Genomic DNA, 23,374 nt, shown 5'->3' with positions numbered 1-23,374 from the left:
GACTCAATTTGAAGGGCTTTCCCAATATAAGTAGAACCTGCATAAAATTAAAATTTTTACTTTATTGCTGAATTTGCAGTGAATAAGGAAACACTTAAAAAAAAAAAAGAAAAAAAAAAAACGGTGAGCTAAAACCATCAGTGATCAGGTAAGGACAAGGGAAAAGCAAGGTTGCCCTGAGGGCAATGGGCTATTAGTACTGAAATTGGTGACTAAGCCTTGTGCCAACAATGAGGGGGAAATTTATTAAAGATTGGCACATTAAACTGGACCCTGAAAGGATTATTCACAAACTAAAATTAACACAATAGTCACAGACAAATGAGAAACAAACCACCATGAATGAAAGTCAACAGAAATAACAAGCTACAGTTCCAAACACCGAAGATATCAGATATTAGAAGAATTGGTTTCAGAATAGAAAATAGCTACACATACAGTACTTAAAGAAATCCTAAAAATAAAATGACACAAAGTAGGAAAAAGTTAGCAAGCAGCATGGGACCATCAAAATGAACAGATAGATTTGCAGTTTTGTAGTTAAAGGAGAGGGTGTTGGAGTAGATAATATAATCACATGCCTGGTAGTAAAATGAAGAAATAGGTCTAGTGTTGGTAGTAGACATCTGGTGGGTTGGGAGATGTTCTGACTAATAAGTGAAAATATAATATCACTGTGCATCTATTCATATATTTTTAAATTTGTTTTGCTCTTATAAGAAAATTTGCTCTTAATACTATTGATGATTATTGCCACTGTAATATTATCCTAGAGTTTTATCATGCAGTTTTATAGACCCTTTCTCCACTTTAAATGTTGATAGAGGTGGTACAGGTACATATACCTTAGGTTTTTGGCACCCTTTGGAGATTCAATTTAGTTTCTGTATAAGTTGTTTTTATACTTCTCTTTTTTCCCCCCGTAGTCAATTACGTTTCATTCTTATTTTATGCCTATTACAGAAAAATATCAAAAGTTTTTGTGGATACCAGTGACTTATAATAAATAGTAAGTTTTAACAATTTTATATCACTTTTTAGCTATCTTTGGATTACATATTAATTCATCATGAACATTTCAAAATCAATATTGAATTGTTGTATTTCAGTACGTCTCTCAATATGCTTTGAATATAGACACAACTAAGGCTTACTGATGGACTTGACATGGAATGCAAAACAGAGAGATGAACAGTTTTTGTGAAAAAAGAAATGAACAGGTAGACTTGGATTAAAGACTAAATACAACTTTAAGAAATGAAAAATAAAATTGTTGAAAGTACAAGTACAGTGAATGCATTTAATAGAAGATTAGACAGAAAAATAGAAAAGAATTTGCAGATAGCTCTAAAGAAATTACACAGAATACAACTTTAAGGAACAAAAGGTGAAAAAGTCTCAGAACTTTTTTGCTCATCTCTAAAATAGGAATTAAAATCCAGTCATTCCTCAAGGTCCATCCATGTTACTGCAGATAGTGAGATTTCATCTTTTTATGGCTGAGTGGTATTCCACTGTATATATATATTATACCACATCTTCTTTATCCATTCATCTGTTGATGGATACTTAGGTTGTTTCCATATTTTGGCTGTTGTAAATAATGTGATGAACATGGTGGGTGCATACATCTTTTCAGACTACTGTTTTTGTATTGTTTGGATAAATACCCAGAAGTGGGTCATATGGTAGTTCTATTCTTAATTTTTTGAGAATCTCCATACTGTTTTCAATAGTGGCTGCAGAAAAACTAAAAAACAAACACAAAATAAATGAACAAACCAAACCAAACAAAAACAGACACATAGATACAGAGTAGTGATTACCAGAGGGGCAAGGGTGAGGGGGGCAGAGAATGGGTAAAGGGGACCAACTGTATGGTGATGGATGGAAAATAAACTTTTGGTGGTGAGCACATTGTAGGGTGTACAGAAGCAGAAATATAATGGTATCAGCTTAAAGAAAAATGCACAACATAAAAGTTATTAAATTTTATTTGGGGAACTTACTAAGGACTATAACCTGGGAAACCGCTTCTCAGTTTAACCTGAAGAGGTAGGGGTGGAGCCAGGATATATATGCGTTTTTTGGCTGGGAAATATGTATAGTCAAGCACACATCTTGGTAACATTTCACTGCTAATCATAAACAACAGTTAATCTCAAGTTAATAATTTTAGTGCTTTTCTATGTATGGGAAGATGCAAGAATCTAGGGTCACTGAAATTCTCCCTTAGATATGTATCTTAACTATCTAGATGAATTCTCCTTAGGATGCTCTGTCAGTGGGTGACTGCAATGGATTGTGACTTAACCTTTGTATATTGGGATGATGAGCAACACTCTTTGTTCTTTTTGTTTACATTATACACATAAAACTTATATAAATCATTGTTAGCTCAACTTAAAAAAAATACAGTCATCCCTTAGTATCCAAGGGGTATTGGTTCCAGGACCCCCCCATGGATACCAAAATCCAAGGATGCTGAAATCTCTTCTATAAAATGGTGTAGTGTTTGAATATAATCTATGCACATCCTCCTGTATGCTTTAAATCATCTCTAGATTACTTATAATACCTAATACAATGTAAATGCTATGTAAATAATTGTAAACAAAATGTAAATGCTATGTACATAGTTTCCAGTACATGGCAAATTCAAGTTTTGATTTTTGAAACTTTCTGGAATTTTTAAAAAAATATTTTCAATCTGCCATTGGTTGAATCTGCAGATGCGGAACAGAAGATAGGGCAGGTACAGTGGGCTACAGAGGGACAACTGTACCTGCCCTATCTTCTTCTGTTTGCCACTAGATTCTACTTCATGAGAACAATGCAAGGTACGTGTGATAGTAACCTATAAGTGGAAAACACTATTATATACCAACAGGTAGAATGGAGACTACCTCTGTCCCTTTCTGTCTCTTTCCCTCAGGCTATCGTTATCTAACTCATTTTTCTCTTTGTTGGTTCTCTTCAAATCGTTCTTGTTCATTATACTCTGATTTTCCCTGGACATAACTGTTGAGAGGCAAAGTGAATATAATCTGTGATTGAGCCCTTCCCCAACCCCTTAGGATCAACTGAGGCACCTGTTTGCCAGGTGTGGACTGGACAGGTGTGGAGATATGTATCATACTGGTTAGAGGTGCTCAGTTGAGAGGCAACCCCTTGACGTGGGTGGCTCAGGGTGCACTGAGCCTTAGGAGACACATGGGCTAGGAATTGCCGGGAGCACAAGTTCTTCTACTGAGAAGTGGCACTCAACTCTCCACGGCTGTCCAGAGGCTAATCAGCCACAAATCTACTGAGACGCAGCTTCACAGATCTTACAGTTTGCAAATGGAGATTAAGATTTGAAAACAACAGAATCTAATTGCTATTGAGAAGCAGTCCCCTCTAGAAGAGGCCTCGGCAGCGAAGAGGATATTTATTGTAGTCTAATAGGGTATGACTCAAATACAGCCTCTCAGGCAACAGAAAATGATTCCAGCATTATCCTTGCAATTGTAATGGTACTGTGTGTTGGAAGCCCTCATCTCTGTGGTGTGAAGGGCAGGATTCAAAGTTCTGGCTAAGAGAGTAGACTCTAAAGCAGTGGTTCTCTACCCCAGCTGCACGGGGAGCTTTAAAAGAGACTGGTACCCAGTCCTACGCCCAGAGATTCTAATGGTCTGGGTGCAGCCTGGACGTCAGGATTTTTCAAAATCTCCCAGTGAGTTCTAATGTGCAGCCCGGGCTGAGCACACTTGAGAACGCTGGTTCTCACAGCTCATCGTGCATCAGTGTCACCTGGTGGTGGCCTTTTTAAAACACAGTTTGAACTCTAGCTTCTCAAGGTCTGGTCCCTGGTTCAACAACATCAGCAGCATGTGGGGATTTGTTAGAAATGCAGATTCTCGGGTGCCGTGCAGCCCTAATTAATTGGAAATTCTAGGAGTGGGACCCAGCAAATTCGAATTTAAAAGGCCCTCCAGGTGATTCTCATTCAAAGCTAAACTTTGAGAACTCCTGCTCCAGATGGAGCCATTTTTTTTTTCTGGGTTAAACCCCACCTGTGCCACTTCCTAGCTTTACAACTTGAATATGTTACTTTTTTGTGTGTCTCCGTTTCATCACCTATAAAATGGGGCTAATAGTACCTTCCTCATAGCATTGTGAGGCTTAATGAGTAAAGAAATAAAAGAGTAAAAGAATAAAATAGTAAAAGCATAATGTGTTAAGCTGTATTATACCGATTTAAATTAGGCTTCTGAAATCACATTAACATCTACCTCTTAATCTCAGTAGTTATTCAGAATTGAGATCTGTGGAGAAAAGCCTTGGCTCCAAATAGTAATCACCTGGGGAGATTTTTTTAAGTCCTGTTGCCCGAACCTCACCCCCAGAGATTAAAAAAATCTCCTCCGAGGAATTCTAAGGTGCAGCCAAATTTGAGAACCAGTGATTCAGATTTGAGTTTGTTAAGCCGATTTGTATATGCTTAGATAGGTTTGTAATTTGTTGAATTCTACTGGAGAGTTCTGTGCTTTAGTAGGGAGCCACTAACATTATGATTAGTTCGGTGGGGAGAGTTTCCATTCATTTTCAAAGATTTCCTTTTCTTTAAATTAATCAATGGCAGGTGTGTGTGCACATGCGTGCGCCCGTGTATGAATAAAATAACTAGTATGTGGTGCTTCTGCTGTCTCTAACCATAAACTTTTGCATTCTCAGTGGGGATTATAAACAGGCAATGACAAACCTCGGGACATCTGTAATTCAGACGACCAAAATATTTCACTTAAGCCGCATTTGAAAACTTGTATTTCAGCATTTGCAAAGCGAGAACAAAATTAGCTGTTCTAAAAAACAAAACCGAAAAAACACCAAGTTTTAGAGAGTGAATTTGATTAGAAATTGGGATTCTGTACCTCTAACAAGAAAATCTGACTAAGGAGCAGCATTGTGAACTGAAAGAAGCTCTAAACTAAAGATAGGAGTTGCAGACTTCCCCTGGTGGCGCAGTGGTTGAGAGTCCACCTGCCGATGTAGAGGACACGGGTTCGTTCCCCTGTCGGGGAAGATCCCACATGCCGCGGAGCGGCTGGGCCCGTGAGCCATGGCCGCTGAGCCTGCGCGTCCAGAGCCTGTGCTCTGCAACGGGAGAGGCCCGCGTGGCACAAAAAAAAAAAAAAAAAAAAATAGTTGCAATCCTGTTTTGTCCCTCACCAGTGTATAGCCTATTCCTCAGACCCGCTGGGTCTCTGCTTTCTCAATCTGATACCTACAGAGGTGCTCGTGGAACTTTTGATCTCCAGGGTCCCTACTACCTCTAATGTTTTATGAAAACAATGACCATTTTCTCTTCAGTCCACAAATTCAGATACTCCCTGCATCCCATCAACATCAATTAAATTTAGGCTTAAAACTTTCCAGAACGTGTAACAGAATTACCTCTGCATTTTAGCTGTCATCCTTTTACCAGATATTTATTGAGTGCGTGCCATGTCCAGCCACTGCTCTTGACACAGGGAATTGAACATGGACCAGAGCAGACCATGTCTCTTCTTTCATGGAGCTGACGTTCTATTGCACAACAAGTCAGCCTGTGTTACAGGAAATGTAACTCACAACTCTGCACTTCCTTTTCCCTTCCTCACAACATCTCACACTTGCATTCTAACAGATGGACTGGAGAAGATGGTGACGGTGTGGAAGGAGAGACTGAAAACCTGGCTAAAGTGAAGCTTTTTAATAATAGTCTTAAAAAGAGAGGAAGATTGTAATAAATCATTCTTACTCCACCGAGGAGTGAAAGGGCAATTAGTTCCTTTGTGCCCGTTGTTTCCAAACTTTTGTGACTAAGGCACATTTTTGAAAACTGAAATGTCTGTGGCATATGAAATGGTAGGGCTTGGGGAGTTGCCGGTGAGGATTAGTCTCCATAGTTATAGAAGCTGATTGCTTTTCAAAAGCACAGGTTAGCAAACTACCGTCCTCGGGCAAAATTTGGCAGTCCACCTTTCTTTGTAAATAAAGTTTACACACCCATTTGTTTAAGTATTGTCTATGGCTGCTTTTGCCCTGAAATGTCAGGATTGAGTAATTTTGACTGTATGTCCTGCAAAACCTGAAATATATACTATCTTCAGTAGTTTTGACTGTATGTTCTGCAAAAATCACGGACTGATGAAATACCAAAAATGATTTAAGTGGCTTATCAGCTGACAAATCAATTAGGTCCTAATTTAATGTTCTTGAAAACAAAGAATTGAAAACCACTTGACTTGCAGAGGATTTATTAACCAGTCATTAAGATCATTCCCTTTCTCAATATCTGCACCATATTTCAAATCATTTGTGTCATCCAGAGACAACATAGTAAAATTGGTAAATGGATGAAGAGTTGGTCTCTATTATGAAGAGAGAATGGGAGATTGGCAAAAGGGAGATTAGCCTTGACTGCAGGCTAGCTCTCAGACAGGTCCATTTTATGACAAAAGTACATATGGGGGTTGACGTCTACAAAGTAGCCTTAGCAGTGGATCCCTTGAAAAGCTTCATCTCCCCTCAGAGGTACACCACACCAGCTTGAGGCTCTCCGTGTCACATTCGTACCAAGCTCCTGAACAAGTGCGAGATTTCTCCTATAATTTTGTCCTTCCTATGCCCTTTAATCATAAGCAGATATTTAATAGGACCAGGAAACATTTGACAAAGGAGACAGAGAACTAGTTCTTATATATTCTTTGGTATCAGCTTATCTTTTTCAGGTATCTCTGTGTACCTCATTTTCCCTAGTAAAAAATGGGGTTTGCATCATTCCAAAATATTATAAGGTTGCAAAGATTATTAAACAGTCTGAGCCTTCGGATAGGAATTTCAAAGGGAATGTGCATTCTCAAACCTCCAGCATTTTATCGTAGAGTTTATGTTTTCTGTTATTTTAAAGAGCATATTTTTCCTGTCACAGGGCATGATATTAGAGGGAAGGAGAAAACATAATAAAGGGGGGAAAAATGAGTGAGTTTGAGAGCAACTTTTAAAGAATCCCAGCTCTATTTATTCCCTGTTCTTTGTACCTCTTGTTGCTGGCCACGATAACTGGGAATATCTTTCAAATGACACAGGTGGTATAGGAGGCTAGAAGAAAATATTATCCAAGGTCAGAAGTGGCCTCTCAAGAGCCACAGTCCTTGAAGCTGTTGGAATACTTCACATGCTAGATGAATCTTTTTTACAGCCTTCTTTTCTTTTCTCACATAATGATCTCCAATGGCAATCACTGTGGCAAAATTATTGATCTTAGAAGTTTTAAACTACTCAACTATAATTTAAATTTACAGCACAAGACTTTACAAAGCCATAGAAAAGGCTTAACTCAAGAAATTCAAATAACCTCATTCTGCCTATCTTTACTTTGGTTGCCTATTTCTCTCTTGAATTATTTAAATAATCTATCATATTCTTTGATCATTAATGACTGGAACTATAACCCTTTTTAATTGATAAAAGACATATGCATGAGATTTGATTTTTACTTCTACAAGTAAACAAAAATATGTAGAGATTCACATTTAGCATCTTAGTATCTATTTAATATTCCTCTTCCTAGAAGGAAGTGTATGTGGTAAAAAAAGTCAGAGTTTGGAGTGAGAAGACTTGAGATTGACCATGATTTTATTTTATTTTTTAAATTTTATTTTATTTTTTTAAATTACTGACTCTTCTTTTTTTTTTTTTTTTTTAAATTTTATTTATTTATTTATTTTTGGCTGCGTTGGGTCTTCATTGCGTTGTGGCACGCAGGCTCAGTAGTTGTGGCTCACGGGCTCTAGAGCACAGGCTCAGTAGTTGTGGCACACGGGCTTAGCTGCTCCGCGGCATGTGGGATCTTCCTGGACCAGGGCTCAAACCCGTGTCCCCTGCATTGGCAGTCGGATTCTTAACCACTGCTCCACCAGGGAAGCCCTGACCATGATTTTAGACAAGCCACTTAACTGAGCTTCTATTTACTTATCTATGAAATAATGATAACAATTTTCCTCTCTGATATTATTCTGTGTATGTGAAAGACATATATGAATGCAGTCAATATAAACACATATATTCAAAAAATACAGCCCAATGAAAATAATTCTCTCTGCTCTACTCTATGGAGTTTAAATTTTGTAAGGAAAGAACAAAGAAGATTTTAAAAGTCTAGTCTTATTTATAAAGGACCATTCATGTCTTATCTGTAAACATATGGTTTATTTATGCTTTTAATAACGAAACTAGGACAATCAGTTCAGTCGAACATAAAATAATTTTATCAATATAGTATTTGCAGAGAAAGAATTCACTTCATTGAAATATCACAACACCGAATTTCACAGTTAAACCCACATGCATACTGTAGTATAATTTTACAGAATGTTTTGATGGAATGTGTTAAATACAAAAATAATCCAATGCAATTTCCATTTAGCACATTGCACAAAACTCATTCTTCAATGGAATTAACAAGTTTACAATCTTTCCCATAAGGTGCTATGTATTCAAAGTGCTCTGTAGCAGTGAGGTTGAGATCAGCGAAAATATACTGTAGAACGCCACAGTAATACAGCTCAGTAATAAATGAAATTGGATATAATGTAGATGAAATCCACTCATAAAATGTAAGACAATGGAGATCTATGATGTGCCGTGAGTGATACTTGTCCTCAGTAGGGGGTGGGGCTGAAGGACTTCACATATATATCATTACATTCCCAATAAAAATGAGTTTAAAGTCGAGGTCATCACTTTTATAGTGAGTACCATTGCCTAGAGAAAAAAGAAAAAGAGAGAAGAGAGACAGATGGTAAAAGAGAGACAGAAAGAGAGACAAAGTACACAATGCTTCTGCAATCCATTTTCCAACTGAGACCAATCCTCAAAACAATCAATAGTCCGTGACAGCAGTTTTCAGACTAGAGCGTACATCAGAATTACCCAGAGGGCTTGTTAGAACACCAACTGCTCTGCCCCACCCACTGAGTTTCCAATTTAATGGGTATGAGACGAAGGCAGGAATTTGTATTTGGAACAGTTCTGGGTGATGCTGATATCCTGATCAAGGGACCACGTTGTGAGAACCACTGGTCCATTATACCTTTGACCACTGAATGACTCCTTTATTAAAATGAAACACATCTATAAAGATAAAAAAAAAAAAAGATAATAAGCCTGGTCCTTAGGGACACAGGGCAGCCAGTGTGGATTGTATAATGATTAGGGCAGCAGTTCTCAATTTTGCCTACATAGTAAAACCAACTGAAGAATTAAAAAACAAAACAAAACAAAAAACTGATGCCTACACCCATCTAAAACTAATTCGATCTGAACCTCTGGGGTAGGGCCAGGGATTGAATCATTCATGAAAGTGCCCCATGAAAGTGTAATGTGTAGCATAACGGGAGAATCACTGCTTTAGGACATTTTCTTTCACCTCCTCACATAATGAAAAGATGGCCAAACATATGTGCCCTTTGGGGCACTGGCATATGAACAAAGAAAGATATCACAAGGAAATCAAAATGCCCAAGGGGCACACTGATACACAACTGTTCCTAGTGATATGGGGGCAGGGGTAATTTAGAAAGAAGTTGTGACCGTGGATTTGCAATGCACTGCAGGGTTAGTTCACAGGTTTGAAATAACAGAACTTGGAAAGGTGAGCAGCATGCTAATTTAATCCAAGTTTCTTTTCCGTTGAATGACACCAACCAGAGTCTAGAGTCTAGAATGTTGGTGTATGGACTGATGTGCAATGTTTACCTGCTATAATGATTGTTACTCATTTTACGCAGCTAAATTATTTACTACATTGATTTAAATTGAGTGGCCCTATAAATAAGGCCCCCAGGAATGAAATGCCACAAGCATTTACCTGTCTACCTCAGAAAGCAAGACTACAGAAACACGCAAAAACAAAGGGCAATTTGAAACAAGATTTACACTTAAAATTACTCATCTGGCATAAATAGAAAGCATGATTATTTCTAAGTGTAAGTGAATGGACATGCCATGGAATCCTTTTCTGGAAGGACTTACAGGTCTGGAGCAATCTTTAGCACTGAGTATACCGGGAAGGACGTTTAGAGCTCATTTTCACAGGCAAAGCCACAGATTGTAAATAAAACGCTCATGTATGAAACTGGGACTAATATGTGATTATAAATTTAAAGGAATTTAAACAAACCCAGACATCAGGACTGGGACTTTCAGGTAATCTTTGGTAAAAGTCAAACATTTGAAAACTATCAATTTGATTTGAATATAGACATGTTAACTACGTAGACTTAGGTATCAGCCTCCCAGTCCTCCATTAGGAACCAGCACCCTAGGGAGCGTCTGAGCAGCTCTTCCCAAGGTACTTGAGGTGCTACAGACCAGCATTGACAGACTGGGAACTGCTCAGAGAAGCACAGGGATTAAAAAAAAAAAAAAAAAAAAGATAAAATCTAAAGTCCTCGTTAGCTGATGAACTTTGTTATACAGCAGAAACTAACACACCATTGTAAAGCAATTATACTCCAATAAAGATGTTAAAAAAAAAAAAATCTGAAGTCCTGGTGAGATGCTCAGGTGATCCTTCTCCTCCACTCTAAGTCTTCCAGAAGACATCTTGAAAATAGCCTGAAAAATAATAAAAAGGATAGGACTATGAATACAATCACTCAGGATGGTAGAAACCAGGCACTAAGGATACGAGGGCATCAAGGAAATAGCAGGAACACGAGGAAATGTTGGAAATAATTTTGGTCTTTAGTTACAGTCTTCAATATTTTACGTATACACATATATTTTAACACATTTTAAATATTTTAATATATGTTACAGATATATGCTATACATATTTATTAAACTTCACAAAAGTGCAGAATGGAGACACAGAGCCCATTTAAAGGCAGACAATCACAAAGGGAAATTAATTCCGGAACAGAGTTTAAGCCTTTCCTCCTGTGACCTGTCCCTGTGGCACACTCTCTCCTCTGCACCCATCTCTGGGGCCCTGTAAGGGAGGCAAGGAGGATTTCACTGCTTCCGAGAGTTGTGCTTGCAGAGACAGGGGCTGTGACTTAGAGCTGCGAAGGGAACAGAAACTGGTGTCTGTGTGGCTTTGGCCACCCTGTCAGTCCCACCCAGCCCCCCATCCTGATGGGCTTGGGGTTCAGCAGCCCAGAATTGAAGCGTGTGTGTGCAGACAATGAGAAAGGGATGAGCCAACCCAAAGGGGAAGAGACCCCAGGTGGGGGAATCTGTTTAATCTTGCAGACAGGTCAGGCTTAAACTCACCATCAGCCGCGAAGTCTCTTAGGCCTTCCTGTGGTTCAGCGGAACATCTGGGTCTTCACTTCCTCTGTGCACTGCATGCTCTCGCTTCTCTTGGGTCCCAGTGCAGTCGGGCTTTCCAGGGAGTGTTCCTGCGTCCCGTGCACTCTCTCTCCTGGGCTCTGACCCTCTCTCGGGATAATCCCAGTCTGAATTCTTCAGCTGCCCCCACTCCTGCCCCTCCTCAGGGCTCCGCGTCCCTGCCTGCTCTCCCACGGACTCCGCCTCCTGTGTGGGTTCAGCTTCCCCTCCCTCCCGAGCCGGCCCTGGCGGTGGCGCCCTCCCTTCCAGGTCAGAAGGTTCCCCTGGAGCCTCGACCTCAGCCTCCGTCTCCCAAGTCACTGTCGCCTCCCCCGCCGCGGGCACCTCCTCCCCGCTCAGCGCTGTTTCCTCTACAGCCACCTTCTGTGCAGCTGCCTTTTCTCCTAGTGTCTCAGCCACTCTGTGCCAGCTTTCCTCCCCAGCCACATCTGAAAAGGAGGAGGCTTCATGCGCTTCTGTTGGCCCCCCAGCTGTCTTTGAACCTGCCAACGCCTCCCGCTCTGCGGCTGGCCCTGCAGCTCCTCCTCCTTGGTGGCGACCTTCCCCAGCTACAACCACGCCCCGCGAGCTCCTGCCCCCCTCGGTGTCCCCGTTCTTCATCAGCCCTACCCCCAGAGTGCACTCTTCATCCGCCTCCTCCTCTGGGTCCTCATCCATCACTTCTTTACTCAACTTTCCTGCCATGGTGGAGTCTCCCTTGGGAACATCTTCTTGGATCATGGCTGGGACAGCCACTCCCTGTGGCCCCTGTAAAGGCCCTTCTTTATCCCTCCCCTCCCAGCCCATCAGGCTGTCTTGATCTTTGGATGCACACTCCCGGGCCTCGCCGGCAGCCCCGGGTGTCTGTGCCTTCCCCGAGGGCTCGCTTTCGGGAGCTCCTGACATCCCCCCTCCTGCAGGGCTCGGGCCTTCGTCCTGCTCTGCGGGGGCCACATTCTCCTCGGGCAGCAGCTCTGCTCTGCCTCTGGGCCCTGTGTCTCCAGCTTCTCCCAGTCTTTCCCCTCCTTCTTTCCCCCAAACCGTTATGTTTTCCAGGGACTTTTCAAATCCAGGGGATGCTTCAGACACGGTCACCTCTCTCTCTCTCAGTGAATCCTCTCCTTGCGGCCCTGTGTCTTCAGTCAGTTCAGATGCCCGCATGGCTGCTTCTTCCTCAGCACCATGCCCCATGTCATTCTGGGGGGCTTGTGTCTCTTCCTCGGGTCTTACTTCCTTCATGGGTTCCCCCTCTTCCTCTTTCAACTTTTGCTCTTCTTCTAAAGTGTCTTCATCCTGAAGCGCCTTTGTCCTTGTCACCGCTTCCCTCTCAGATTCGGTTTCCCCCAGAAGTGTCTTTGGACTCTCAGCTTTCCCTCTCTCGCGCGCTGCATCTAATTCCTCAGGTGACATTTCCTTCCTCTCATCTTCCTTCTTAGACTCTGACTCTATCTCAACCTCCTCCCTTTCCACAGGGTCCTTACGAAGTTCTTCAAGGCTGTCCTCCAAAACCCCCGTCCGAGTTGCCTGGGCCTTCACAGAAGTGGAGGAGCTCAAGGGCGTTTCCCTTCCCAGAACTGGCCCCCTCTCCTCGGCTGGCGCCTCTCCCCGCAGTATGGCCTCTTCTACGCCCTCCTCTCTCTCGGATGTAGCGTCTTCTCCGGGTCCCACGTCCTCTAGGTCTGTGGATGCTTCTCCCTCACTGTCCTCCACACCTGGCTTTGCAGACCCGGCCTTGCTCACAGCCGCTCCCTCAGACTCCCCCTTCCCCGGCCTCGCCGCCTCTCTCAGGGCCGCTGCCTCCTGAGCACTCTGTGACTTCAGGGCTGCTGCCTGGCTTGTAAGCACCGCCTTCTCCTCACCCTGCTCCCCATCAGAAGCTGCCGTCTCCGTCTCCAGCACCGTTTGCTTCAAGGCCTGCTCCTCAGAAGCTTCGCCTTCATTCAGACCTCCAGAATCTCTTGCTGCTTCTGGTCCTCTGGGGTCTAACCCCTCTTTCTGTTGCCTTCTATCCCCTTCTGCTTCAGCCTCTGCCCCACTTACTATGCCCTGAGGAATCTTTCTTTCCTCTGTAAACTGTCCTACTAATGCCAGCTGCTCTACTGTTGGCTTCCACTGCCCCAAGGGAACCTCATTAACCCCTGCTTTTCCCCACGGTGCTGCATCCCCTTTTTCTTCTGTGTCAGCATCCCTGTGTTGGGGAACTTCATCTTCCTCCACTGCTTCTTTCTTCTCCAGTGTATGCTCTTCTGATGCAACTTGCTTGGATTCCTTGTTTGAGCTGGGTGCTGCCCTTTCCTCCACCACTAAATTCCTATTCGGTGCTATAAAATAAGGTTAGAAATCAAGGTTACTTTAATCAAAGTGCAGGGAGGAGATATTCCAAAAAATCTTAGATATCTAAGAGATATTTATATATAATATCAAGGGGCTATTTATATTATCTATACAACATTTTCTTGGTTCTAGGATGCCATTGACTATAACATGTACCATGATTTAACAATGGCTTTTCGTGATGAAAAGAAATGGTATCAAATTTAATGGGCACATCAGTATTAAAGGAAAATTGAACATCAGAAATGTTGAAAACAAACAAAAAGTCCATGTCTTAAAATAATAAAATCTCTCTCTTTCTCTCTCTCTGTCTCACACACACACACACACACACACACACAAACACACACACACACACACACATATCCCACTTTCATTTGAAATATTAGGACTTGCAGAAAAAATTATGTAACAAGGAAAATAGTGAGGACTTAATCTTAAGAACCATTGTTCCCTATAGCACCATGATATGCCTGTTAGCTTATGTTTCTTGTACTCATATGGGCATTTAGCAACAGAATCATAACACAATGTGAGATGATCATTATCCCATACGTTACTCCCATTAAAGCTACTATATCTAGATATAGTCATCAAATAACTTTGTAGTTCAAGGTAAGACTTTTTACTAAAGATACAAATTTGTATTATAGGTCAGAATACCTCCCATCTACATTCAGAAACTGATTTGCCTTTGGCAAAACAGGATAACAGAGCAAGACAGGACATTTTAGTCTGGGACAATTTTCAACATAAATAACCTACTTGAAGTATTTCATAAGTCCTCATCCATAATTTCCTGCAAATCTGGGTGTTCTAGCTTTCATACTTCAATAAATACAAGTTCAATATGTTTCTTAGAAGGCTTCAAATAGATTTCTTATTATTTAGCAAATACATGTATTTCTGTTGCAATGATCCATGCAAAATAAATAAAGGCATTTCAGGCCAAATACCCAAAGCATTTAAGTTTTCCAAATGCAGAATAATACTTAGGGAGATAGCTTCTAAAATGGTCACCTCAATGCTTTCTATCAATCTAATATTTTTCATTTGTAAAACACACTGGACTAGGTGCTATAAAATAAGTTATAAAACCAGGGAGTCAACCTCCAAATTATATAAATTTATAAAGTAGGCAAGTGTGTCTTCCTCACATTTTTTTCTCTTGCTTGCCCTTTTGGCTAGCCATCTCACCCCCACCCCATCACCAACAATCTCCAGAAACCTAAAGCCCTAATCTTACTCACTTCATCCCTATTCTGATACCCCATCTGGGAATGTCTTATAACTCCAGTTCCTCTGCTAACACCACACCTGGCTGTCCTTTTTGCCTTCCCTTGGCCTCTTGCTGGCTATTAAAATAAAATATTTTGAAGTAAGACAATAACAGCACATATTACATTTCCCTTAAAAATGTATTTGGAAGGTAACTTTATTCAAATGAGTAACATAGAAACTTCAGGTCTATCAGCGGGGATGCTGTTGACTTTTATAGGGGGTCCTCAGCATACCACAGCAGTTATTTACTAAATATAGAACCAAATGCTCAGTCAGAGAACACGGAGCCAATTCACTTGAAAGCATACAGTTTGTTTTATTTTGTTACAGATTATTACTGGATTCAAAACAAATGAAAACCATGAGGAGCAACAATGTGTCAAGTCCCTTTAGTAGTATATGTGTTGTTATTCAAATTCCTGCATTAAAGTATATTAAAAAGTTGTCAGAGGAATCAGGCTCCCTAACAAAAATAAACAAATGGGACCTAATGAAACTTAAAAGCTTTTGCACACAAAGGAAAACATAAAAAAGATGAAAAGACAACCCTCAGAATGAGAGAAAATGTTTGCAAACAAAGCAACTGACAAAGGATTAATCTCCAAAATTTACAAGCAGCTCATGCAGCTCAATATCGCAAAAACAAACAACCCAATCCAAAAATGGGCAGAAGATCTAAACAGACATTTCTCCAAAGAAGATATACAGGTTGCCAACAAGCACATGAAAGAAAGTTCAACTAATCATTAATCATTAGAGAAATGCAAATCAAAACTACAATGAGGTATCCCCTCACACCAGTCAGAATGGCCATCATCAAAAAATCTACAAACAGTAAATGCTGGACAGGTTGTGGAGAAAAGGGTACCCTCTTGCACCTAGGACATGGAAGCAACCTAAGTGTCCATCCACAGATGAGTGGATAAAGAAGATGTGGCACATATATACCGTGGAATATTAGCCATAAAAAGAAACGAAATTGAGTTATTTGTAGTGAGGTGGATGGACCTAGAGTCTGTCATACAGAGTGAAGTAAGTCAGAAAGAGAAAAACCAATACCGTATGCTAACACATATATATGGAATCTAAAAAATAATTTTAAAAAATTGGTTCTGAAAAACCTAGGGGCAGGACAGGAATAAAGATGCAGTCGTAGAGAATGGACTTGAGGACACGGGGAGGGGGAAGGGTAAGCTGGGATGAAGTGAGAAAGTGGCAATGACATATATACACTACCAAATGTAAAATAGATAGCTAGTGGGAAGTAGCAGCATAGCACAGGGAGATCAGCTCGATGCTTTGTGTCCACCTAGAGGGATGGGATGGGGAGGGTGTGAGGGAGACACAAGAGGGAGGGGATATGAGGATATATGTATATGTATAGCTGATTCACTTAGTTATACAGCAGAAACACACCATTGTACAGCAATTATACTCCAATAAAGATGTTTAAAAAAAAGTCAGTTATGAAAAACATTTAAAGAAAGTCCTCTGTTTTGCTAAGCTGGCCTCTAAATTTATGGAATTAAAGAACATTCAGGAATACAGGGTAATAAAATTTCCTAGCCACCATGTAATAATATACTATGCCTAAATTCTAGGAGAGAAAGTGCTAATGGCATCCAGCTGAGCTATTACATGCACACACACACACACACACACACACACACACACAGGGGAGTCAGACATGACATTTCTGAAGCAAGGGAGAAAGAGTAATTGAAGCCCTTCTAAGAAATATCAGTACAAAAATGCGACATGTTCTTGATAGCAACCTCATGGGCTCACACACACACACACACACACAGGGGAGTCAGACATGACATTTCTGAAGCAAGGGAGAAAGAGTAATTGAAGCCCTTCTAAGAAATATCAGTACAAAAATGCGACATGTTCTTGATAGCAACCTCATGGGCTTTTGGGGAAAAAAATAACGAATATAATAAGAAAGTGAGCAATGTTCACAAACAAGGGAAATCTGATTTAGTGGCTGAGTGTGTACTTGGGAGTCAGGCAGACCTGGGTGAGAATGCCAGCTCTGCCACATAGTTGTACGAACTTGGGAAAGAACACTTCTCTAAGCCTTCATTCTCTTATCCATAAAATGGGAATAGCAACACTTGACTCACAGAATCCTTGTGAGAGTAAACCATAAAATGCTTAGCACAGTGCCTGGCACACAGGAAGCCCTAACAAACCTTCCTTACACACTCCCCCCTCCCACTGTGTACAATGTATGATTTTTTTTGCTTGAATTGGATTTAATAGACAACAGCTACTCTACCTGCCTTGCAGAAGTTTGGGGAGGTACACTAGAACTCCTCTGGTTGAACGCCCACTACGAAAGATTTGGATTCTCGAAGCTCAGTGTCCTTCTGCAACTCAGCCCACTGCAAGTTCAAGTGTCACCTGGTCCTCTCCACATTGCCCCGGGGGAACGGGAGCTCAGGGAACCAGCACAAGTGCAAATCATCTGGCTGCTTCTATTTGTTGTGAGTAATAAAGTCCTTTTTCTCTGACCCAGGAGTCTTGTGTCTTCTGATGCAACTGTGGCTGGCTAACTTATTTCCTTGATAATAGAGTGAAATCTCAAATACCTCCCAGCACTTGATGCTCGTTATTAAAAATTGGAGGTGGGGGTAATGTGACCGTATGAGGAATAAAATGAATCACACTCCCCCCGCCAAATGCCACACACACATACATGTATTCAAATCAGGGTGTTTTTTAAAAGTCATCCACTAAATATAGGGAAACCTGATTTCAAGGACACGGGCTGTTTGACCAGATATGTATGAGTCATGGTCTGTTGAGTCACTCTAATGCGCACTCTTGCAGCTGGAGTACTCATCACCAAGAGCCGGGTTATTTGCTGATGGCAATGAATACTTCCCGAATTTTAAAAAATAAGGAGCTCAAGTAAATCATCATGAAATGTGCCTGGGCTCTTCATGTCTCCAATGGGTCAGTTAGGTATATCCACCTGCCTGGTCAGCTAACTGGGAGGCAGGCTAAGAAATAAGACTGGTCTGAAAATCCCTACCAGTATTTTTCATTATCTGAAGTCCTTTTTAAAAAAATTCTAAGCACCATTGTATTCAAAAAAGAATGATAACTTTCATATCTGCTGTCAGCTCCAAAGCTCCCCTTAATGCCTCCACCTCCTGCCATCATATTCACTAGTTGAAAAGAAAATAAAGGTGGTAGAAGGAGGAAACAAGGATAGGAAGATGAAAGATGGAAACAGCACTGTCTTTTGCAGAGGATTTCTGAAGGTCTTTCCTAGGTAATGATATGCCCTTACCTGCACCTGTGTCAATCTTCACCTTCCTTGAGTGCTTCTCTCCTCTGTCTGCGCTGCTAACACCAGACTCAGAGTCATAGTGGCAGTGGCAGCCAGGACCCACATCTTCAGCTACTACCTGTCCAACTGATTGGAGACCATATAAAATATCAAAAGGTGTTAAAAACAGGTCATGGGAACATTGTAAGTGGAACAGCAGCAAGTGGGATTAATTTAAAAGCATTCACATTAAAATATGACCCTGCTTTTAACATTTATTAAGATTAAACAGAGTTCAAGCTATGATTTCAAAAAGAAAACACAATAGAAGATCATGAAGTAAAGAAATCCATGCAAAGAAATACTTGCATTAAAAAAAAAAAAAAAGGCAACAGCCAGAAGCAGTGATGGATTTGCCAAATACACATGCAATGAGATGACTGGAAAGGAGTTTAGTTGCCTTTTGCTTTTAAGAAACATGTTATGGCTTTTATAATCCCAATCATCACTGTTCTATTAGATTTCTAAAACTACCAGAACTGACTATACTATAAACATTTCATCCATTAGTAGATTTTAGTGATTTGACCCCAATACTCACTCCATGTGAACAGAGCAAAAAAGCTATTGCATGATTCCTATAAATTTGACAGTAAAAGCTGTTGTAGAGATTCCTGTTATCTGCAGCTGATTACTAGCACTGAACTTTAGGAACACAAAGACCTAAGAAGTTCAAGTCCCATACTAACTGTGTCAGCTTGGGTAAGTTCTTCGGCCTAAGCCTAAGCCTCAGTTTACCCACCTGTCAAAAAGAGATATCTACTCAGTGGTTATATTGGGAGGATTAAATGAAATAATACCTGTAGAACATGCTTATATTTCACTTATTAGCAAGTGCCTGAGCACCTAATAAATAATAATAGATGATGAAATGATGAGCACGTCTATTATAAGTATCATTGCCCAACCTGATAATTCTCGACAACACTTTAATATCCATTAACTTTGTCTTTAGTGTCTGACGCATCCCTGTCTACATCCCTTGCCTATCATCTGATGACCTGTGTCTCTAAATCCCTGACATCTTTCATTATGCCACCTCCTGGTTAACAAAAGTTCACTCAAATAACACTAGACCTAGATTTGCCCTCCTAGATAAGAGTACAGTTTCTCCAAAATACCCTTTCCCCCCTCCCTCCCTCCCTTGCTCTCTATCTCTCCCTTTCCTTCTCCACCTACCTTCTCTCTTCCTTTCTTGCTTTCTTTCCTCTCAGATATTCTGAGCAATTTGGTCCAAAGACTGTGCTTCAAGAAAAAACACAACTAGAATGTGGTCCCTTGCTCAGTTTAAGGTGGATTGCTAAGGAGCAGTTAGTTACTTACTGATCCCTCTGTTTTTGGAAACAGATAGTGAAATATCTGCCTCATGTGGCTTTTTTTTGGAGAAAAAATGGAATGACTTAACTATACTAATCTTAAGAGAACAAACATGGAAATGAAAAGAGGTGCATCACATAGTTCCAATGTATTCTCTTTAAAAAGATTTTTGAACATCAGTTTTCCTCATTCATCCAATACACCAAATAAAAAGTCTTTTACAGTAATTTAAAGATGATATCAACTCATGAAACTCAGGTTATAGTTGGATTTTTTAAAACCAAGTCAACCTTTAGTTTAGTAACTTTATAACACTGTACCTATAAGTTAAATATCATCTTACCCACAGCACTGTATAACTAGAGAGTTTAAATAAATAGTGTTTTAGGTATTTGTGTATAAATCTGCTTTGCTGACTAAGCAATAGAAATCCCAAGGATGGTAGGCAGGATGGTGGGAGGAAGCCTGATTTGGTATAAATTACTGAAGCTTTGTTTCATTGGAGCCAACAGGACATCTAGGTTTCTCCCCCAAGTAGTCCACAGGCTAAAAAGAAATATGGTTTATTTTACAAATATTGAATCATTATGTTGTACACCTGAAATTAATATAATGCTGTCAATTATGTCAATTATATGTCAACTGAAAATTTTTTCAATAAGGTTTACAAAAATAATAATAATAATAAACAATTAGCAGCTATTGAACCAAAAGACTATTCTAAGAAGCCAAACAATACTAGCATAATCTGAAAATTACAACTCACTCAGAATTGCCTGAAGCATGTAATCCTTCTGTCTCAGGACTGTATTCACCATTTGCCCATGTCAGCTCGCTTGCCCCTGGAGGGTTAGGCTTTGGAAGTCGATGAAAGCCTGGACAGTTAGGTGCTTCCTGCTTCAGATTCAGCAAGAATGGGACACTGGCCTGAGCATTAAGGATTTATTAGGTGTGAGATCAGAAAAGACCTCACTTGGTCATTTTTTTCTCAGATGTTCTTCTGAAACTGAAACTTAAAAGCAAGACCTTGGCCAGTGTCTAACTTTGACCGTTTTCCACCTACAGTAAAGGAGGACTATGCATGCTGAGACTCCCATGCAAGGAATGTGACACATCACCCTGTTTCCTCTATCTATTTAGCCCTTCATCCCTCAAGGCTCTGCTCCTTCACCTTGCTATAAAGATGACCATTAAAAGCAAAGAGAATTGTCAGTTCCCACAGCATTTGTAGCAAAATGGAAGAGGCTCAAACAGAATTTCACAGAAAAATACTTTTTCCACTAAAATGATATAGGATATTTCAAGATGTTTTTAAAATACCAAAATATTATTGCATTCCAATGTGAGCTTTTTTTATTATATATACATTGTACTTTCCCAAAATATGAAAATAGTACATATTCACTACTTAAAGCTTAAACAATAAAAAGTACAGAGAAGAAAACAAAAATATCCTAGTTTCACCACTCAGAAACAAATACTAGTTAACATTTTGGCAGATTTCTAAGTATTATTTACTCTTACTTGGATGACATTTTGTATCCCATTTTATTCATTTAGCAATATATTGTGACTATATCCACGTCATTAAATAAGAACTATTCTTCAATAACTGCACAGAATATTCTAATAAGGTTTTACTAAAATTTGGCTAACCAACTGCCTAGTGTGAAATATTGAATTATTTCCATTTTTGTGATTATAAAGCTACTTAAAATACTACTTATAATTATTTTATTATTTCTGACTATTGCCTTGGGATAAATTGTTGGAACTGGAATTGCTGGGTCAAAGAGCATGATAATTTTTAGAAGCTTTTGATATATGTTTCTCTATGTACTTCAAAAAAGGAGGTATCAATTAACAATTTCACCTATAATGATGAGAGGCCTTACGTCCCTGTACTATTGCTGACAGTTCTCAATTTCCACCAATTCTTTCTAAATTTGATAATTTAGTTATTGAAAAGTGGTAGCAAGGATATGGTTTGCAATATTAGTAGGCAAGCTTTCCAAATTCATTCCCTCTCCTCTGCTTGCTTTGAAACTACACAAATTGTTCCCACCATAAAACATGCTAAGAAGAATAACTGAGGCAGAAGAACGGAGAGGTGAATTGGAAGATAAAATAGTGGAACTAACTACCGCACAGCAGAATAAAGAAAAAAGAATGAAAAGAATTAAGGACAATCTCAGAGACCTTTGGGACAACATCAAATGCACCTACATTTGAATTATAGGGGTCCCAGAAGAAGAAGTTAAAAAAAGAGCGATTGAGAAAATATTTGAAGAGATTATAGTTGACAACTTCCCTAATATGGGTAAGGAAATAGTCAATCAAGTCCAGGAAGCACAGAGAGTCCCATACAGGATTAATCCAAGGAGAAACACGTTAAGACACATATTAATCAAACTATCAAAAATTAAATACAAAGAAAAAATATTAAAAGCAGCAAGGGAAAAGGAACAATTAACATACAAGGGAATCCCCATAACCATCTTTCAGCAGAAACTCTGCAAGCCAAAAGGGAAGGGCAGGACATATTTAAAGTGATGAAAGGGAAAAACCTACAACCAAGATTACTCTACCCAGCAGGGATCTCATTCAGATTTGATGGAGAAATTAACACCTTTACAGAAAAGCAGAAGCTAAGAGAATTCAGCAGCACCAAACCAGCTTTACAACAAATGTTAAAGGAACTTCTTTCTCTAGGCAGGAAACACAAGAGAAGGAAAAGACTTACAATGACAAACCCAAAACAATTAAGAAAATGGTAATAGGAAAAAAACATATCGATAATTACCTTAAATGTAAATGGATTAAATGCTCTAACCAAAAGACATACATTGGCTGAATGGACACAAAAACAAAACCCGTATATAGGCTGTATACAGGAGACCCACTTACATAAGGCAAATACTGACAGCCATAAAAGGGGAAATCGACAGTAACACAATCATAGTAGGGGACTTTAACACCCCACTTTCACCAATGGACAGATCATCCAAAATGAAAATAAATAAGGAAACACAAGCTTTAAATGATACATTAAACAAGATGGCCTTAATTGATATTTATAGGGCATTCCATCCAAAAAAAACAGAATACACTTTCTTCTCAAATGCTAATGGAACATTCTCCAGGATACATCATATCTTGGGTCACAAATCAAGCTTGGTAAATTTAAGAATATTGAAATTGCATCTAGTATCTTTTCCCACCACAACGCTATGAGACTAGATATCAATTAGAGGAAAAAATCTGTAAGAAATACAAACACATGGAAGCTAAACAACACACTACTTAATAACCAAGAGATCACTGAATAAATCAAAGAGGAAATCAAAAAATACCTAGAAAAAAATGACAATGAAAACACGACGACCCAAAACCTATGAGACGCAGCAAAAGCAGTTCTAAGAGGGAAGTTTATATCAATACAATCCTACCTTAAGAAACAGAAACATCTCAAATAAACAACCTAACCTTACACCTAAAGCAATTACAGAAAGAAGAACAAAAAAAACCCAAAGTTAGCAGAAGGAAAGAAATCATAAAGTTCAGATCAGAAATAAATGAAATAGAACAAAGAAAACAATATCAAAGATCAATAAAACTAAAAGTCGATTCTTTGAGAAGAAAAAGAAAATTGATAAACCTTTAGCCAGACTCATCAAGAAAAAGAGGGAGAGGACTCAAATCAATAAAATTAGAAATGAAAAAGGAGAAGTTACACCA

General features: G+C 39.7%; 1 protein-coding gene across 1 annotated transcript in view; it reads right to left on the bottom strand.

Moving 5' to 3' along the window:
- Window positions 1–11,339: 11,339 nt before the first annotated feature.
- ERICH3 (glutamate rich 3) overlaps window positions 11,340–23,374 on the bottom strand; it is an 81,334-nt gene continuing 69,299 nt past the window's right edge. Inside the window, 5 exon segments of the mRNA XM_055083905.1 lie at window positions 11,340–11,472; window positions 11,474–11,514; window positions 11,557–13,144; window positions 13,178–13,682; window positions 18,281–18,406. Coding sequence (XP_054939880.1) covers window positions 11,340–11,472; window positions 11,474–11,514; window positions 11,557–13,144; window positions 13,178–13,682; window positions 18,281–18,406 — 2,393 coding nt within the window.

Source organism: Physeter macrocephalus, chromosome 4 (assembly GCF_002837175.3).
Source record: "Physeter macrocephalus isolate SW-GA chromosome 4, ASM283717v5, whole genome shotgun sequence".
In the NCBI taxonomy this organism is placed as follows: Eukaryota; Metazoa; Chordata; class Mammalia; order Artiodactyla; family Physeteridae; genus Physeter; species Physeter macrocephalus.
The sequence above is the reverse complement of the archived record's forward strand: the minus strand, read 5'-3'. Positions and strand labels throughout refer to the sequence as shown.